The sequence below is a fragment of the Aedes aegypti genome, chromosome 3, assembly GCF_002204515.2.
Source record: "Aedes aegypti strain LVP_AGWG chromosome 3, AaegL5.0 Primary Assembly, whole genome shotgun sequence".
In the NCBI taxonomy this organism is placed as follows: Eukaryota; Metazoa; Arthropoda; class Insecta; order Diptera; family Culicidae; genus Aedes; species Aedes aegypti.
In genome coordinates, this window is record NC_035109.1 from 341352748 (window position 1) to 341367414 (window position 14667).

Here is a 14667-nt window from a genome sequence, read left to right on the forward strand (position 1 = left end):
AAGAAGGCCGCCAGTGAGAAGAAACCGAAGAAGGCCGGCGAGAAGAAGGCCAAGAAGGCTACCGGAGAGAAGAAGAAGGCCACCAAGAAACCAGCTGGGGAGAAGAAGGCCAAGAAGCCAGCCGGCGAGAAGAAAGCCAAGAAGCCGGCTGCAGCCAGAAAGCCAAAGCTGCTGGTGCCAAGGCTGCCAAAAAGGCCGGTGGTGTGAAGAAGGCTGCTGCTCCGAAGCAGAAGGCCACCAAACCTTCCAAGACCGCCGCCAAGAAGCCCAAGACCCCAAACCGAAGAAGGCTGCCCCAGCCAAGAAAGCTGCCGCGAAGAAGACCGCTGCCAAGAAGTAAATTTGGGACAGCAACCGTACTGTTGTAAAACAGTATCTAACATCCAATCAGTCCTTTTCAGGACTACCATCCAAGTTTAGAACAAAGAGTTGCACAGTCAATGATATTCCATTTCCATTTATTTCCAGAGGGAAATAAATCCCCCCGAAAAGTTACGTGCACTTTGCCACTGAATGGCGAATTCTTCCCGAACCCTTTCGCAAATCAATAAAATTGGCCAATCATGCACCCCTTTCTCTGCCAGCAACTGTAAAGCCCGGACAGGTAGGCGAGCACTGGCTGGCACTCACTGTAGCGGTGCATCCGTACCCAAAGCAAACCTCCACTAGAGGAACAGCTTTTGATACACTCGAATGATTCAAGGATTTGAAGAAGTCTATCGACTTAAAGGCTCCCCCAGATCTAAGCGACTTTTTACGGCGACAGCGACAAAAAAAACGTCGCGATTTCGCAGCGATTCGCGTCGTGTCAGTCAAGATGGTTCCATAGAAGAGTGCTTGCAGCGACACAACAACGAAATCGTGTCGCTGTCGCCGTAAAAAGTCGCGTAGTTTTGGGGGAGCCTTATTTAAATCGGGTTGAGATTCGTAGCGTTGCCTTGTGAAACCAAAACATGTTTTCGCGGCAACCTGGAATCGAACCAAGGACCTTGCGATCGATAGGCCCGTGCGTTTTTAATACACTCAGGCAAATGGACTATCGAAATACATTGGATGCACTTATGAAAATTCGCCACAATAAATCGGGTTGAAATTCATAGCTTTGCCTTATGAAACCAAACATTGGCAACAAAAAATGTTTCTCGCAGCAACCTGGAATCGAACCAAGGACCTTGCGATCGTTAGGTCTGTGCGTACACCACGCGCCTACCGACGCCTGGATGTGAGTTGATGCTAAAACGAAACATAAAGCGTTCGTGTGTCAAAATGCAAAATGTATGCATTTCGATAGTCTAGTTCACAGGTCCGTACGTACCGGACCTACTGGGCAGGCTGAGTATCGACATCCCAAGTAGAGCGGTCAAGTACAGTTTGCTGCTAATAACCAAAGTAATCTTGACAGCTGATCCAGTATGAGCGAACTGCCACTATTTTCCTTGCGGAATAATCAAATTACTCTTGTGGATGTTGCAAATTAAGTTAATTGGCAGTAAAATACTAAGCCCAGGGATTGGCTTCTGAAAATCTCAATCTTTCGGGGCCAATGGGTCGACCTTGCTCAGTATGTTTGATTTTCGTAATCCAATGCTGTTCCACTATTCCAAAGATGAGAGCAAATCAATACAGTGTAACTGATTTTAAGCGTGATTGGCGAATCGAACGCCTCACATCCCCATCGCAGTTTGGGTACGGGAGAAAGAGAGTGAGCACCGCCGCCATTTGCTTGCGTGCACCGAGAAAAATTTGCGGCTCGAAAATTTGGCCCTGAGCTCCTGACACTCAAATTGAAACCGGTAAATTACTTCCGCCGCTGTTACTACACGTCGAGCATTTCCGTTGGAGTGAACGCGTCTTCATTATCAAAATTTTTTGTGCTCATTCTTTTGATTTATTTCGCACATGGGATTTTGCGAATGCCTCTTCTTCTTCTCATTTTTCTTGGCCGGCTTCTCACTTTATTTTTTTATGTGACCATTTTGCTCACATGGCTTGTTGGGAAGTTGAACCCAGACACCTTCAGCATGGGTTTGCTTTGTAGCCACCGACTTTACCACTACACTAAGGAAGGCCTTGACTGCTATTTATCAACATTATGCTCTTCAAGTGCGTCTTACTGCCGAGTTTCAGATAATTTGGCCGATGCCAAACTCCAGATGCCAAAATAAATCAGTGTTTCATTAAATTGATGTTTCTCTAAAGTAATTAAATCTAGGGTGAATTAAAAAAATAAAACAAACCCACACATGTAGCAGCATCTACCTTACCTATTCAATTTGTAATCGATTAGTTAACTAATGAGAGATTAGAAACTCTTAAAATGCTGTTCCCAAGGAAATCTGGATTTATTGTGGTATGAATATTCAACAACTTAGGATTTTTTTTTGTATCCAATATGTTTGAGTGCAAAAACTTTCGGCAAGATTATTTTAGGCTAGTAAACTTTTCTTTCAAACTCTTGAGTCAAAAAGTTAGAGCCAAGCTCAAAAAATCAAACAAACATTGTTTGGTACTACATTGCTAATTATTGAGAAAAGTGAAACCTTTTTAAGAAGTTAGTACCGTAAAATGGGGTGTTAAGGACTCGTGGGGTTTTAAGGGATTGAACTTCTCCATCAAGTTTGAAAAGTCACAAAAACGTCGGAAGTCGATATATCAGTCATCTGAAATGCTTGCTTTGTTCGGAGGATTGTGAGCTGCATTATGTGATCGGGGATATCTATTAATATTAGGTATTGTGGAGTCTAGATATTGAAAACGATTCAAACCATTTTTGAAAGAATTTTATTGGCAAAAAAGATTTAACTACAAAACAATGAAACAATATTAACAAAACTATGTGAGTAACCCAGAACATAAGTATATTTAATTGAGATCACAACGCAGACAAAAGCTTTTGAAAATGTTATCTAGATTTCGCCTTTTAATATTTCTTATGGAAAAAGTTTCTTTTTGAAAGTTAGCGGGGTGTTAGGGGATTATCTTTTCTACTACTTTTTCCAAGTTACAAAACTCGTTCGATTTATGCCGATATATGTTCCATTATACTTTAGGCTTGTTCCGTGAAGTAACACTGCATTGTAAAGGTTAAGGGGACTATTTTGTTTGTTACTGAATATTACTAAAATGTCTAGCCCTGAAAATATGGTTTTTTTTTTTTTTTTTTTTTTTTTTTTTTTTTTTTTTTTTTTTTTTTTTTTTTTTTTTCTCAGAGGCACCCGAGTTGCGCGAAGAGTGAAACCAAATCTACCTATCGAACTGTCAAACTGTCTACCTATCGAGCAGACCAGCAAAACAAATAGGGGCTATTTTCGAAGACGAAGGAGAACAATCATTCAAAGAAGCAAATGCAAATATATAGGTTATGATCCTGTTGCATTCAAGTATCAAAACCAATTCAAGACAATTTCAATATCGAGTTAGGGAGAGTTAACTGTACCGTCAAGCTACCATTCACCGTGCATTTAAGAAAAATTTGCACTTCAAAAAAATATAAAACTATTCCAAATAATTTGAAGCGTACTAGAATACCACTACGTAGCGGGCAATTATATAATAATTCAGGGAAAAATCTAAAACTAGTGATGCATAACAAAAAATTAGTCAAAAATTATGTTTGAAAATGTCATGTTAAGGTCGCCTCGTACCGTTCTATGTGTCACCATTTACCGTGCGTATAGTTTTCGTCATGATTTGATTTTGTATCTTGAAGAAACGTTGTTAATGGAGCAACTATGTTGCTAGTAGTGTGCGCATTCATTTTTAAGAGTATTCAAATCTTCATTTACAATAAAAACTATACAAAGTTTAAAAATTGGCTAAATTATTATTTTTTATTAAAATCGTTATAGGAGGTTTGACTGTATTGTCCAAACCATTCCATATTCACTTAAATTCTAAATATGAAGTAGTTTAATGACGACATAACAATAAATCTAATATTATCGCATAATTTCATGCCTTTTACACTATACACGGTAATAGGATCCATATATATTGAAAAGGATCCATTCACCGTGCATTTGGGTTTCGACTGAAACACAATAAAAATTCTAATTTGCATTAAATCTCATTGCTCATACGATGAAATACATCTTACTAATAATATCCACAGTGAAAACTTGTTGAAATTTTGAAAAATTTCATACTCTATCGTTAAAATAAAAAATGTGATTTTTTGGCGTTTCTACTAAGATTGTTGCAATATCTCGTTATCAAACAGAATTCACATGATTTTGTCTACATAAACTAGGTTTTTCAAAATTATTTGTGGCAAAAACTAGTTCGTTTCATCAGTTTTATCTTATTTTGCTGACCAAAGAATGATTTGTGAAAATTGTATGAATATTCTGTAGGAATTTGTATATGTGCACGGTGAATGGAGGCCGCACGGTGACTGGTGACTTAACGGTATATAGGTTATGATCCTGTTGCATTTAAGTCTCAAAAACAATTCAAGACAATTTTACGAAGTATTGACAGTTTCCAGATTAATAACTATGAAAGATTTAGCAGTTAAAAGAAAACGGTTTGCGTTTGCAGGAGTTCCAAGTTCGATAATATTGATGTATTATCTGATTGAGGTTGAGCATAACTTATGAAAATGAATGAAAGCATCAAAGTTATTGATCAAAAAGATTATGTTTTGTTGTTGGCAAAATATGGTTTCATTTGCGAAAGTCAAATTCCTTTACAACCCTGTTTTGCAGTTACGTCAAAAATCACACATTTTCATGATTATCTCAGAAATCTGCCATAGGATCCTCATAATTGTGTTTGGCACGCGACGAGAGAATCCAGTACTGACCCGATTTTGTCAGCCAATTTCAGATTTGTCAAAAAATTGGTATCGTCATGTTTTACCACGTACCCTCTTTAAAAGTCCATGTAACCATGTCGAAATTTGAAAAACGGGAACAAAATAAAATGACCCGATTTGGTCAGCCTAAAATTCATCGAGGGGCTGACAAAATCGGGTCCTTACTGTAGTAGGGCTGTCCTTTGTTTAATTATTGACATACTAGAAGTTGCTTGAAAACACCCCATTTTACGGTAGACATTTCATCATCCACTTTCAATACATTTCAATGAAACTGATTTGTTCAAAGTCATAAATGCTTGTTGTGGTTTGTAGATTCGAAGCTTGGAAATGTTCGTTCAAAACGATTTTCCCGGTGACCTTCTCAAATTCCCGGTTTTTCCCGTCGGTGGATTCAAATTCCCGTCTCTCACCCGGTTCGGTGATTCGTTTTCCCTTCGTTTCGTTTCGGGTGCGCGAACACAATTCCAGTGCTTGTAAATATTGATTGCAACCGCATCCAGTGAGCGGGACATTTCTCATAAGGTACAGTGTGGAACATGATGAAATATTTGTTCGTCCATCGCATTGTGGAACCGAGCGAGGCAAACTAAGAAGTTCCTAACGCAATCCTAATGGAATTTGATGAGTGGTAATAGGTAATAGGGAGTGGTACGACGAGCGTTCCGTACCTGACACTGAAGTCCGGAGTTGAGATGCATGCACGTGAGATTGGTATGGAAAGATGCACGCACTGGATTTCACCGGCGTGGCATCATAGCGGTTGTTGTTTTCGAACCGACCGAAGTACAACAAGTAAGTAACAACAGTAGTGCCACCCCGGGAAATGACAGTGCTGACTAGACTAGACTATGTATGTATATATATATATTGGCATTTTATGGTGTCTTCCAATCGGAGACGAGAATTTTCTCCCCAAGCCACGCCACCGCCGGACTGCAAAAGCGTGTAGTGCTTGTCCCATTAGATTACCCTTGCTTTTAGTGTGTGAACATTTGTCGTATCAACTCCTTGATGAGTGTGTTTGGTGGCCCTGAAAAGGGCCGTTTGAAGAGCGAAACTTTGGAATGCGATTTAACCTCCGAAACCGTACAGGGTGCGTCCCTGACGCTTCAGAGCGTAGACAACATCCATAGCGGTAACGGTTTTACGCTTGGCGTGTTCAGTGTAGGTAACGGCATCACGGATGACGTTTTCCAGGAACACCTTCAACACACCACGAGTTTCCTCGTAGATAAGTCCGGAGATACGCTTGACTCCTCCACGACGAGCCAGACGACGGATTGCGGGCTTGGTGATACCCTGGATGTTATCACGCAAAACCTTGCGATGACGCTTGGCGCCTCCTTTTCCGAGTCCTTTGCCTCCCTTGCCACGGCCGGTCATTTTGGATGAATTTGGTTCTGTGTTCGACGACGGTAGTACTGGAACTGATGGCTGCGCCAAACACTAGCGGCCACTTTTATACCCACTCGAGGGTTGAGTTCTTCTTTCCTCTCTTGCTTTTTCTATTCTTCCGTGGCTTCCGATTGGTTGCCTGCATCGATATGAGCATATAAAAGAGGACTGCCTGGTTTTTTGACCCTCATTCTGTCGCTGCGTTTCAACTGATCCGTTTGGATTGAAAGCAAATTAATCATCATCTAACACAATGGCCCGTACCAAGCAGACTGCTCGTAAGTCTACTGGAGGAAAAGCTCCTCGCAAGCAGCTGGCTACCAAAGCCGCTCGCAAGAGCGCCCCAGCCACCGGAGGTGTCAAGAAGCCTCACCGTTATCGGCCAGGAACCGTTGCTCTGCGTGAAATCCGTCGCTACCAAAAGTCGACTGAGCTGCTGATCCGCAAGCTGCCATTCCAGCGTCTGGTTCGTGAGATCGCCCAGGACTTCAAGACCGATCTGCGCTTCCAGAGCTCGGCTGTCATGGCCCTGCAGGAAGCGAGCGAGGCCTATCTGGTCGGTCTTTTCGAAGATACCAACCTTTGCGCCATCCACGCCAAGCGTGTCACCATTATGCCCAAGGACATCCAGCTGGCTCGCCGTATCCGTGGAGAACGCGCTTAAATTCGGTCTGCATTATAGTTGCCATTCTCAACAAAACGGCCCTTTTCAGGGCCACTAGAGCATTCCCTAAAAGAGTTGTGTGAGCAATTTTCCCTTCAGTGTACCTAAAACTGTTTGTTCCCCTGGGGGAACGATTACTTCCTAAAGCCCCTTGACCTTCCTCCTACCACCGAACGATCATACTCTCAACACTGATGAGGGAGGTACGTCAACCAACCGACAACTCGAGTTGTCCCTTCATGCTTCGCTTTGCACACACTTTTGAATGTGCATCTCCAGCGCGGACTTCATTCTCTGGTACCGGCCGTATGTTTCCCCTTCTTCTTATGCTCTTTTCCGGATGCAGAAGCTTTCCCAGCTCGCCTCCCCTTGTTGCTACAAACTAGACAACTCGAACATCCAACATTGAAAGTTTGACCGTATGATTGAAACGTAATCTTTGGCTTGTTTACTTTGAAACACACCCCTATGATAGTTATAATTGATAATTGTGGGGTTTGGAAATTGATTGATTCCTTTAATATTAGGAGCTCCTGATATAGCCTTTCCTCGAATAAATAATATAAGTTTTTTAAATACTACCTGCTTCATCAACTCTTCTATTGTCAAGCAGTAGATAGTAGAAAATGGGGCAGGAACTGGATGAACAGTTTACCCTCCTCTCTCTTCAGGAACAGCTCACGCAGGGCTGGCTGTTTCAATGTTTTATGTTTCTGTTTCGGCAAATTGAACTCCAAAAATCGAAAGTTCGAGGTATCCCGAACAGAACATTTAAGAAGCCCAAACGTTTCCCCCCGCGGAATCTAGGAATTGATTCAGAAATGGTCATAATATGGCCGATATCTCTTCATCGATCCTCTCTGTGGCTAAATTAGATAAATCTGCAATATTTCAACAACAACTCTCTAGCGGTGGACTGGATATTGTCGTCCTGAAAAGGACGGTTTTTGGTTTGATGCACGCAGTGTAACTTATGCCTTCTTTTCGGTTTTCTTCGGCAGCAAGACAGCCTGAATGTTGGGCAGAACACCACCTTGGGCGATGGTAACACCGGACAGCAGCTTGTTCAATTCTTCGTCGTTGCGGATGGCCAACTGCAGATGACGGGGAATGATTCTGGTCTTCTTGTTGTCACGGGCAGCGTTTCCTGCCAATTCGAGCACTTCAGCGGCCAGATATTCCATAACGGCAGCCAAGTAGACTGGAGCGCCGGCACCGACACGCTCGGCATAGTTGCCCTTCCGGAGCAGACGGTGAATACGACCGACTGGGAACTGCAATCCAGCGCGGTTGGAACGGGACTTTGCCTTTCCCTTAACTTTGCCTCCTTTGCCGCGGCCAGACATTTTGTGGTTGAGTTTGAGTGGACTTGAGAAACAAACGTTCACGAAGCGTACGTAAGCGGTACTGATGGTGATTTCACCGGATGAGGGTATCTTTTATACATGCGTAGCCCTGCGCTGCACTCATACTAGGATGGTGCGAACGAAATGGATGAAGTAGCAAACGAAGCGAAGGGGCGGAACAGCGCTCACCATTCTACGGGTATAAAAGAGAACCGACTGGTTCGGTCGGGCATTCAAAACGTGTTAGCCGATCAGATCGGACGTCTTTTCGGTGCTCTCTATTCGTTCTTGGCAAAGTATTAGTTTTTTCTCTCGCGTTGTCCCACGCTTCGTCACTCCCCAGTATGGGCAAACCCGGCCCCTCCGGGACGCAAAAGCGTCGAGCAGACGCCACCGTGGAAGAAAACGTGAGCAAGCGCGTGCTCAAAACCAACCGGTTCGCAGTCCTCGCGGAAAGCGTGGAAAAAAAGGAACGATGTCCGCCGTTCTATACCAAGGGCTTTCCGGAAGAGCTCTACTCGAAGCTGGACTACTACGTCAAGCAAGGCCTGCAAGTGACCCTCCGTCGGTGCACGGATGGGTACAAAATCACCGTTCCCTGTATCAAGCACTACCGTGCGGTGGAGACATTCCTGAACATCAACAAGATGGAATACTTCACCCACGACATGGAAGCCGACAAGCCCTTCAAGGCGATCCTTCGGGGCCTGGATGACATGGAGACCGACAAACTGGAAGCAGAGCTACAGGAAGCAGGTCTCAAGCCGGCGAAGATTTTCAAAATCAGGCGCCACGACTCCAACAAGAGGTACCGCGACCAGCTGTACCTGGTCCACTTCCCCAAGGGCTCCACGTCGCTGAAGGAACTACAGGACATCCGTGCCCTGTTCTACCACGTCGTTCAGTGGGAACGATACAAACCGACCTACCGGGAAGTTACGCAGTGCTCCAACTGCCTGAATTTTGGCCATGGGGCCAAAAACTGCCACATCCAAAGCCGCTGCTCCAACTGCGGGGACAACCATGCCACGGCCGACTGCGCGGCCGAGGAACCGAAGCCCATCTGCGTGAACTGCGGCCAGGGACACTCATCAACAAGCCGCGCCTGCCCGAAGCGAGCTGAATTTATTCAGTTCCGGCGGCAAGTGAACCAACGAAACCATCGCCCGAAGAAGCAAGTAGCCATCGACCTCAGCAACTTCCCGGAGTTAGCACCACCCAAGGGAACCATCCCGGTCCCTGAATCCCAGCGGAAAAGCAACACTGGACCTCCTCCTGGTTTCTGGGCTAGCGCACCTGGAGCCGGTCCGCCAAATTCGTCGTTCCAACAAGGGCATCCGCCCCCGCCGCCCCCGGATGGCATGACGCAAGTGCTGAACCAATTGACATCGCTGGTGACAGAGATGCAGAAAATGCTCATGCAAATGATGCAGTTTTTCATGCGTTGCAATGTTCAGCCTAAAGCTCCTTAATTGGAACGCCCGTTCTGTGGCGCAAAAACAGCCGGAAATCATTGACTTCCTGCATTCCAACGAAATCGACGTAGCGTGCCTCTCGGAGACACACCTTAAACCGCACAAGAACTTCAGCCTCCCTCATCATACCATCGTCCGACTCGACCGGATAAACCATCAGCAAGGTGGTGGCGTGGCTATCGCAACCAGAAGAGGCCTCCAATACCGGTTGCTCCCAGACTTCCGGCTATCGTGCATCGAAGCTGTCGGCATCGAACTGATGTCACCCGACGGCCCCATCATCATCATCGCTGCCTACTGTCCCACCCAGTGCAGAGACTCCGACGGCTCCATAGCACGCTTCAAGAGCGACATCCAGAAGCTGACCCGGCGGAAGCAACGATATATCATCGTCGGTGACCTGAATGCCCGGCACGCTCTGTGGGGCAACTCCAGGAACAACAAGAACGGTACAGTGCTGGCTGATGACCTCCAAGCCGGGCATTATGTCGTTCTTCATCCCGATTCGCCGTCTTTCTTCTCGCCGGCCGGCGTAGGATCGACCCTGGACATCGTTCTCACCAACGTTGCGGACAACTGCTCTCCCCTCCGCTCCGTGACGGACCTGTCGTCGGACCACCTCCCAGTGGTTTTCGAATTGGATCACTCAATTAATCAGTGCCAACAATCCCAGCGGCGCAACTATCATCGAGCGAACTGGCCCCAGCTGCAGCGATTCATCGAGGACCGTGTTCCTGACGACCCTCCAATGGAGACGGTAGAAGAAATCGACGCCGTGCTACGCTGCCTAACGGATGACATCGCCGAGGCGGAACTGAGGTACATCCCGACGTCCCCGATGACACGTAAGTTCGCAAATCTTGACGTAGAAACCAAAAGAATTATCTCCCTTAGGAACGCCGTCAGACGGCAGTTCCAGCGCACAAAAAATCCAAATAGAAAAGTTCTATTCAAAAAGCTAAATAGGATCATTGCCATTCGCGTGGAGAAGATCAAAAACAGGCAGTTTGAGCGTGAAATCAGGGCTTTACCCAGTTACTCGAAGCCCTTCTGGCGCCTAGCTAAGGTACTTAAAAATAAACCTAAACCCATTCCACCCCTCAGAAGTCCAGGTGATAACATAGTACACCTAACTTCTGAGGAGAAAGCAAGTTCTCTCTCCCAGCATTTCATGGCCTCGCACAATCTGGGTCGTGATATCATTAGCCCGATGGAGGAATCGGTATTCGAAAGCGTTTTCCAGCTTGCCCATTCACCATGCGAACTGCCAGACGACCAGAAGGTCACACTGGATGAGCTATCTAGTGTGATTAAATCCACCCGCAATATGAAGGCCCCGGGCTTTGACGGAGTCTTCAACATCGTGCTGAAAAACCTTGGACCCAAAGCCCGCACACTCCTAGCTAACGCGTTCAACCGCTGTTTGGAGATTGGATACTTCCCGGCCGCCTGGAAGCGATCGAAGGTGGTGCCCATCGCCAAGCCTGGAAAGGACCCTACCAGCCCAACGAGCTACCGCCCGATAAGCCTGCTATCCGCTATCAGCAAACTTTTTGAGAGGGTGATCAACACCAGACTCGTGTCCCACACCGAGCTGAACAACATCCTCCCGGACGAACAATTTGGATTCCGGCGGGGACACTCGACAGTCCACCAACTCCAAACGGTGACGAACTCCATCGGCAGGGCGAAGGCCGTCTCAAAGACAACCGTCATGGCACTCCTTGACGTGGAGAAAGCGTTCGATAATGTGTGGCACGACGGTCTGGTCCACAAATTGCTCCGGTATAACTATCCAGTATACCTGGTGAAGACCATCTCCGACTACCTCGATGGTAGATCATCCCAAGTCTGCATAGGCAGCACTCGAGCGGACCCGTACCCGGTCACCGCTGGCGTCCCCCAGGGCAGCATTCTGGGGCCATTACTGTACAACGTGTACACGTCTGACGTCCCACCCCTGCCAGGTGGAGGTACACTGTCCCTGTTCGCCGATGACTCCGCGATCAGGTATGTTGGGCGTGTCATGCGGTCCCTCGTATCCAAACTCCAGAGCGGACTGGACACTTACATCCAATACCTAACCGACTGGAAAATACGCGTCAACGGTTCCAAAACGCAGGCCATCGTGTTCCCGCACCGCAACTCTGACCGCCTGAAACCCACGACCAAACTCAGGGTGCAAGGCGTCGAAATCGAGTGGTCTGCCGACGTCCAGTACATCGGACTTACCCTAGACAGCAAACTGCTATTCCGACAGCACGTTACTGATCGAGTGGCAAAAGGGACCACGATGATGAAACAGCTCTATCCGTTGATAAATCGCCGATCCAAAATGTCCACTACCAACAAGCTGGCAGTATTCAAGCAAATCGTTGCCCCTATGCTGGTGTATGGGTCCCCGGTGTGGCACGGTTGCGCAAAAACGCACATGAGAAAAATTCAGGTACTCCAAAATAAGTACCTAAAGATGATCTGCAACCTCCCTGCAAGGACACGAACCACCGAAGTCCATCGGTTGGCCAACATTGAACCCATTGATGCGAGAATGGCCAAAATTGCTGAGAGACATGAGAGAAAAGCTCAAACATCAGAATACGAAAACATCCGAATGTTATACCCATAGGTTTAGGTTTTAAGTTAGGATTAGGATTTAGTGTTAGAGAAAAATAAAAATAACAAACACGTACCAAATGTACAGAATGTAAAACGTTATCGAACTATTGGAAACTAACTTGTAAGAACAAAATTTAACGAAGATGAATAACTGTTGTACAGTTGAACCACTTAACCTGTAAAAAAATTATTGTAACAAAACCAAAAACAGCTGAATAAAAAATATTTAAAGTCAAAAAAAAAAAGTCGGTCGGGCATCAGTTTCAGTTTTCGTTTGGAATCTAAAACAACGTTAGCAGCACGATGGCACCGAAAACCAGCGGAAAGGCCGCGAAGAAATCCGGCAAGGCCCAGAAGAACATTGTCAAGGGCGATAAGAAGAAGAAGAAGCAGCGCAGGAAGGAAAGCTACGCCATCTACATCTACAAGGTGTTGAAGCAAGTTCACCCCGACACTGGCGTTTCGTCGAAAGCCATGAGCATCATGAACAGCTTCGTCAACGACATCTTTGAGCGTATTGCCGCCGAAGCCTCCCGCCTGGCCCACTACAACAAGCGTTCGACGATCACATCCCGCGAAATCCAAACCGCCGTCCGGCTTCTGCTCCCGGGAGAGTTGGCCAAGCACGCCGTTTCGGAAGGCACCAAGGCCGTCACCAAGTACACCAGCTCCAAGTAAATGACGACCGACACTGCGTTCAATCACACCAAACCAAAAGGCCCTTTTCAGGGCCACTATTTCAATCCCGAAAAAGAGTTGATTTTGAAAATCTGACACTAGACTGTTTTATCACACTATTGAACCGACTGAGGTAGTGTCACGGCGGTGACTTCATACGTGACAACACCCCCCTCTCTTATCAGTTTGAATTTATTCAATTCATTTTATTTATTCGATGTTATCAGTTTCAGTATTGATTAATTATAACGATTACAGTTGCAGAGATTTGGATCCCCATTCAGCTGCGTAATAAATAATAGGAACTTAATTGTTAAGCAGTATAGGGAAAAATCTGTTCACAAAAAAACCCTAGATCTAAGTTTTTCCATCCGTTTGAATTTAAAACAAGAAGATCCACTTCGTACGTTCAACATTTCTGCTGATTGCAAAAAAAATGTTGTACCTTAACCACACTTCATTCACTAGCAGAACGTTTAAAGTTCAATATTTATGCTGATTGCCATGTTGCACCTTAACAACTTCATTTTTGCTATCGGTTGTGCTGCATGTTAGTAGTTTAGACAATTTTGACATCATAGGACTAGCTAGCTAGGCAGGCATGATGACAAGTTTCGTGGTTCGTTCGTTCTTCTTCTCAACGTATTGGAAAGAAGCTCATTATGTTTTCTAGCGTCCCATTACAAACGATCTCGTAAGAGCATCCCAGCAGTTCAGGCTATCATAAAAGTAAGAGGTTGTTTCCGAGATACGACCGCCAAGTTGACGTTGGATAACGTTAGCTTCTTCTATTTGCTGGCTTGAGACAGTCACAAACTTATGAAACATTTCTTTTGCTTAAAATCCAATTAATTTTCACACTACTTGTTGCATGTCAATTCTGATTTATTATAGACATTGTGTGTTATTATTTTGTGTTAATACAAAATAATCACTTTATATGTATTCAGAAGCTAAGGCGATTATATTGAAGAATTGTTTTTCAAATGTATTAATTCAAAATAACTCTTTTTCATTGATTTTGTGGCCCTGAAGAGGGGAAATTAGGGAATATTACACAATCAACTCTTTAAAACACATTTGTTGGCTCTGAAAAGGGCCGATTGATGAATTGTTGAATTTGCGTAACACGGACACATTTTGACGGCGCACTGGTTTCAATCCTCCTCGCCCGATGAGATTTGCGGTGCGGATGACGATGTGCGCTTCAACAAGCGGCTTTGGTCGATTTTCTTCAGCCATCTCGTACAACAGCTTGCCTCTGGTGGCGAGGAGCTGAGCAGGTTTGGAGGAGCTCTTACCAGCTCAAAAGCGAAAACAGAATGAAACCAGATTCAACGAAGGAGGGATGCTTTATACCCTTAGAATAGCAGATGATGCTCCTCCTTTCATATTCTTCGTTTTCTTATCTGGGAAATAGGCTATATGAAACTGATGTCTGGGTAAGGGATGTACAGATTAGCATTATGCTGTTATTGCAACCCGACGGCACTGCAGCAGCATCCTCGGAAACAGCTTCAAATTGCCGTATTGTCAATTATTCGTAATAAATCAATTATTGTATGATGCTATGAGATGAATTAAGAGATTATAGCAAGTATGTGGTAAACACATTAGGGAATATTACACAAATAACTCTTTAAAACATATTTGTTGGCTCTCAAAAGGGCCGAT

At 45.1% G+C, this 14667-nt stretch overlaps 3 protein-coding genes across 3 annotated transcripts; 1 reads left to right on the plus strand and 2 right to left on the minus strand.

The window, feature by feature from the left end:
- Positions 1-5849: 5849 nt before the first annotated feature.
- LOC110679795 (histone H4) lies at positions 5850-6297 on the minus strand. Its single transcript, XM_021855525.1, has one exon. It carries the CDS (start codon positions 6200-6202, stop codon positions 5891-5893), a length of 312 nt encoding a protein of 103 aa, XP_021711217.1. The 5' UTR covers positions 6203-6297; the 3' UTR covers positions 5850-5890.
- A 1504-nt stretch (positions 6298-7801) lies between these two features.
- LOC110679782 (histone H2A) lies at positions 7802-8308 on the minus strand. Its single transcript, XM_021855514.1, has one exon. The coding sequence runs from the start codon at positions 8222-8224 to the stop codon at positions 7850-7852; it is 375 nt and encodes a 124-aa protein (XP_021711206.1). The 5' UTR covers positions 8225-8308; the 3' UTR covers positions 7802-7849.
- A 4249-nt stretch (positions 8309-12557) lies between these two features.
- LOC110679769 (histone H2B) lies at positions 12558-13045 on the plus strand. Its single transcript, XM_021855499.1, has one exon. It carries the CDS (start codon positions 12619-12621, stop codon positions 12991-12993), a length of 375 nt encoding a protein of 124 aa, XP_021711191.1. The 5' UTR covers positions 12558-12618; the 3' UTR covers positions 12994-13045.
- Positions 13046-14667: the final 1622 nt, after the last annotated feature.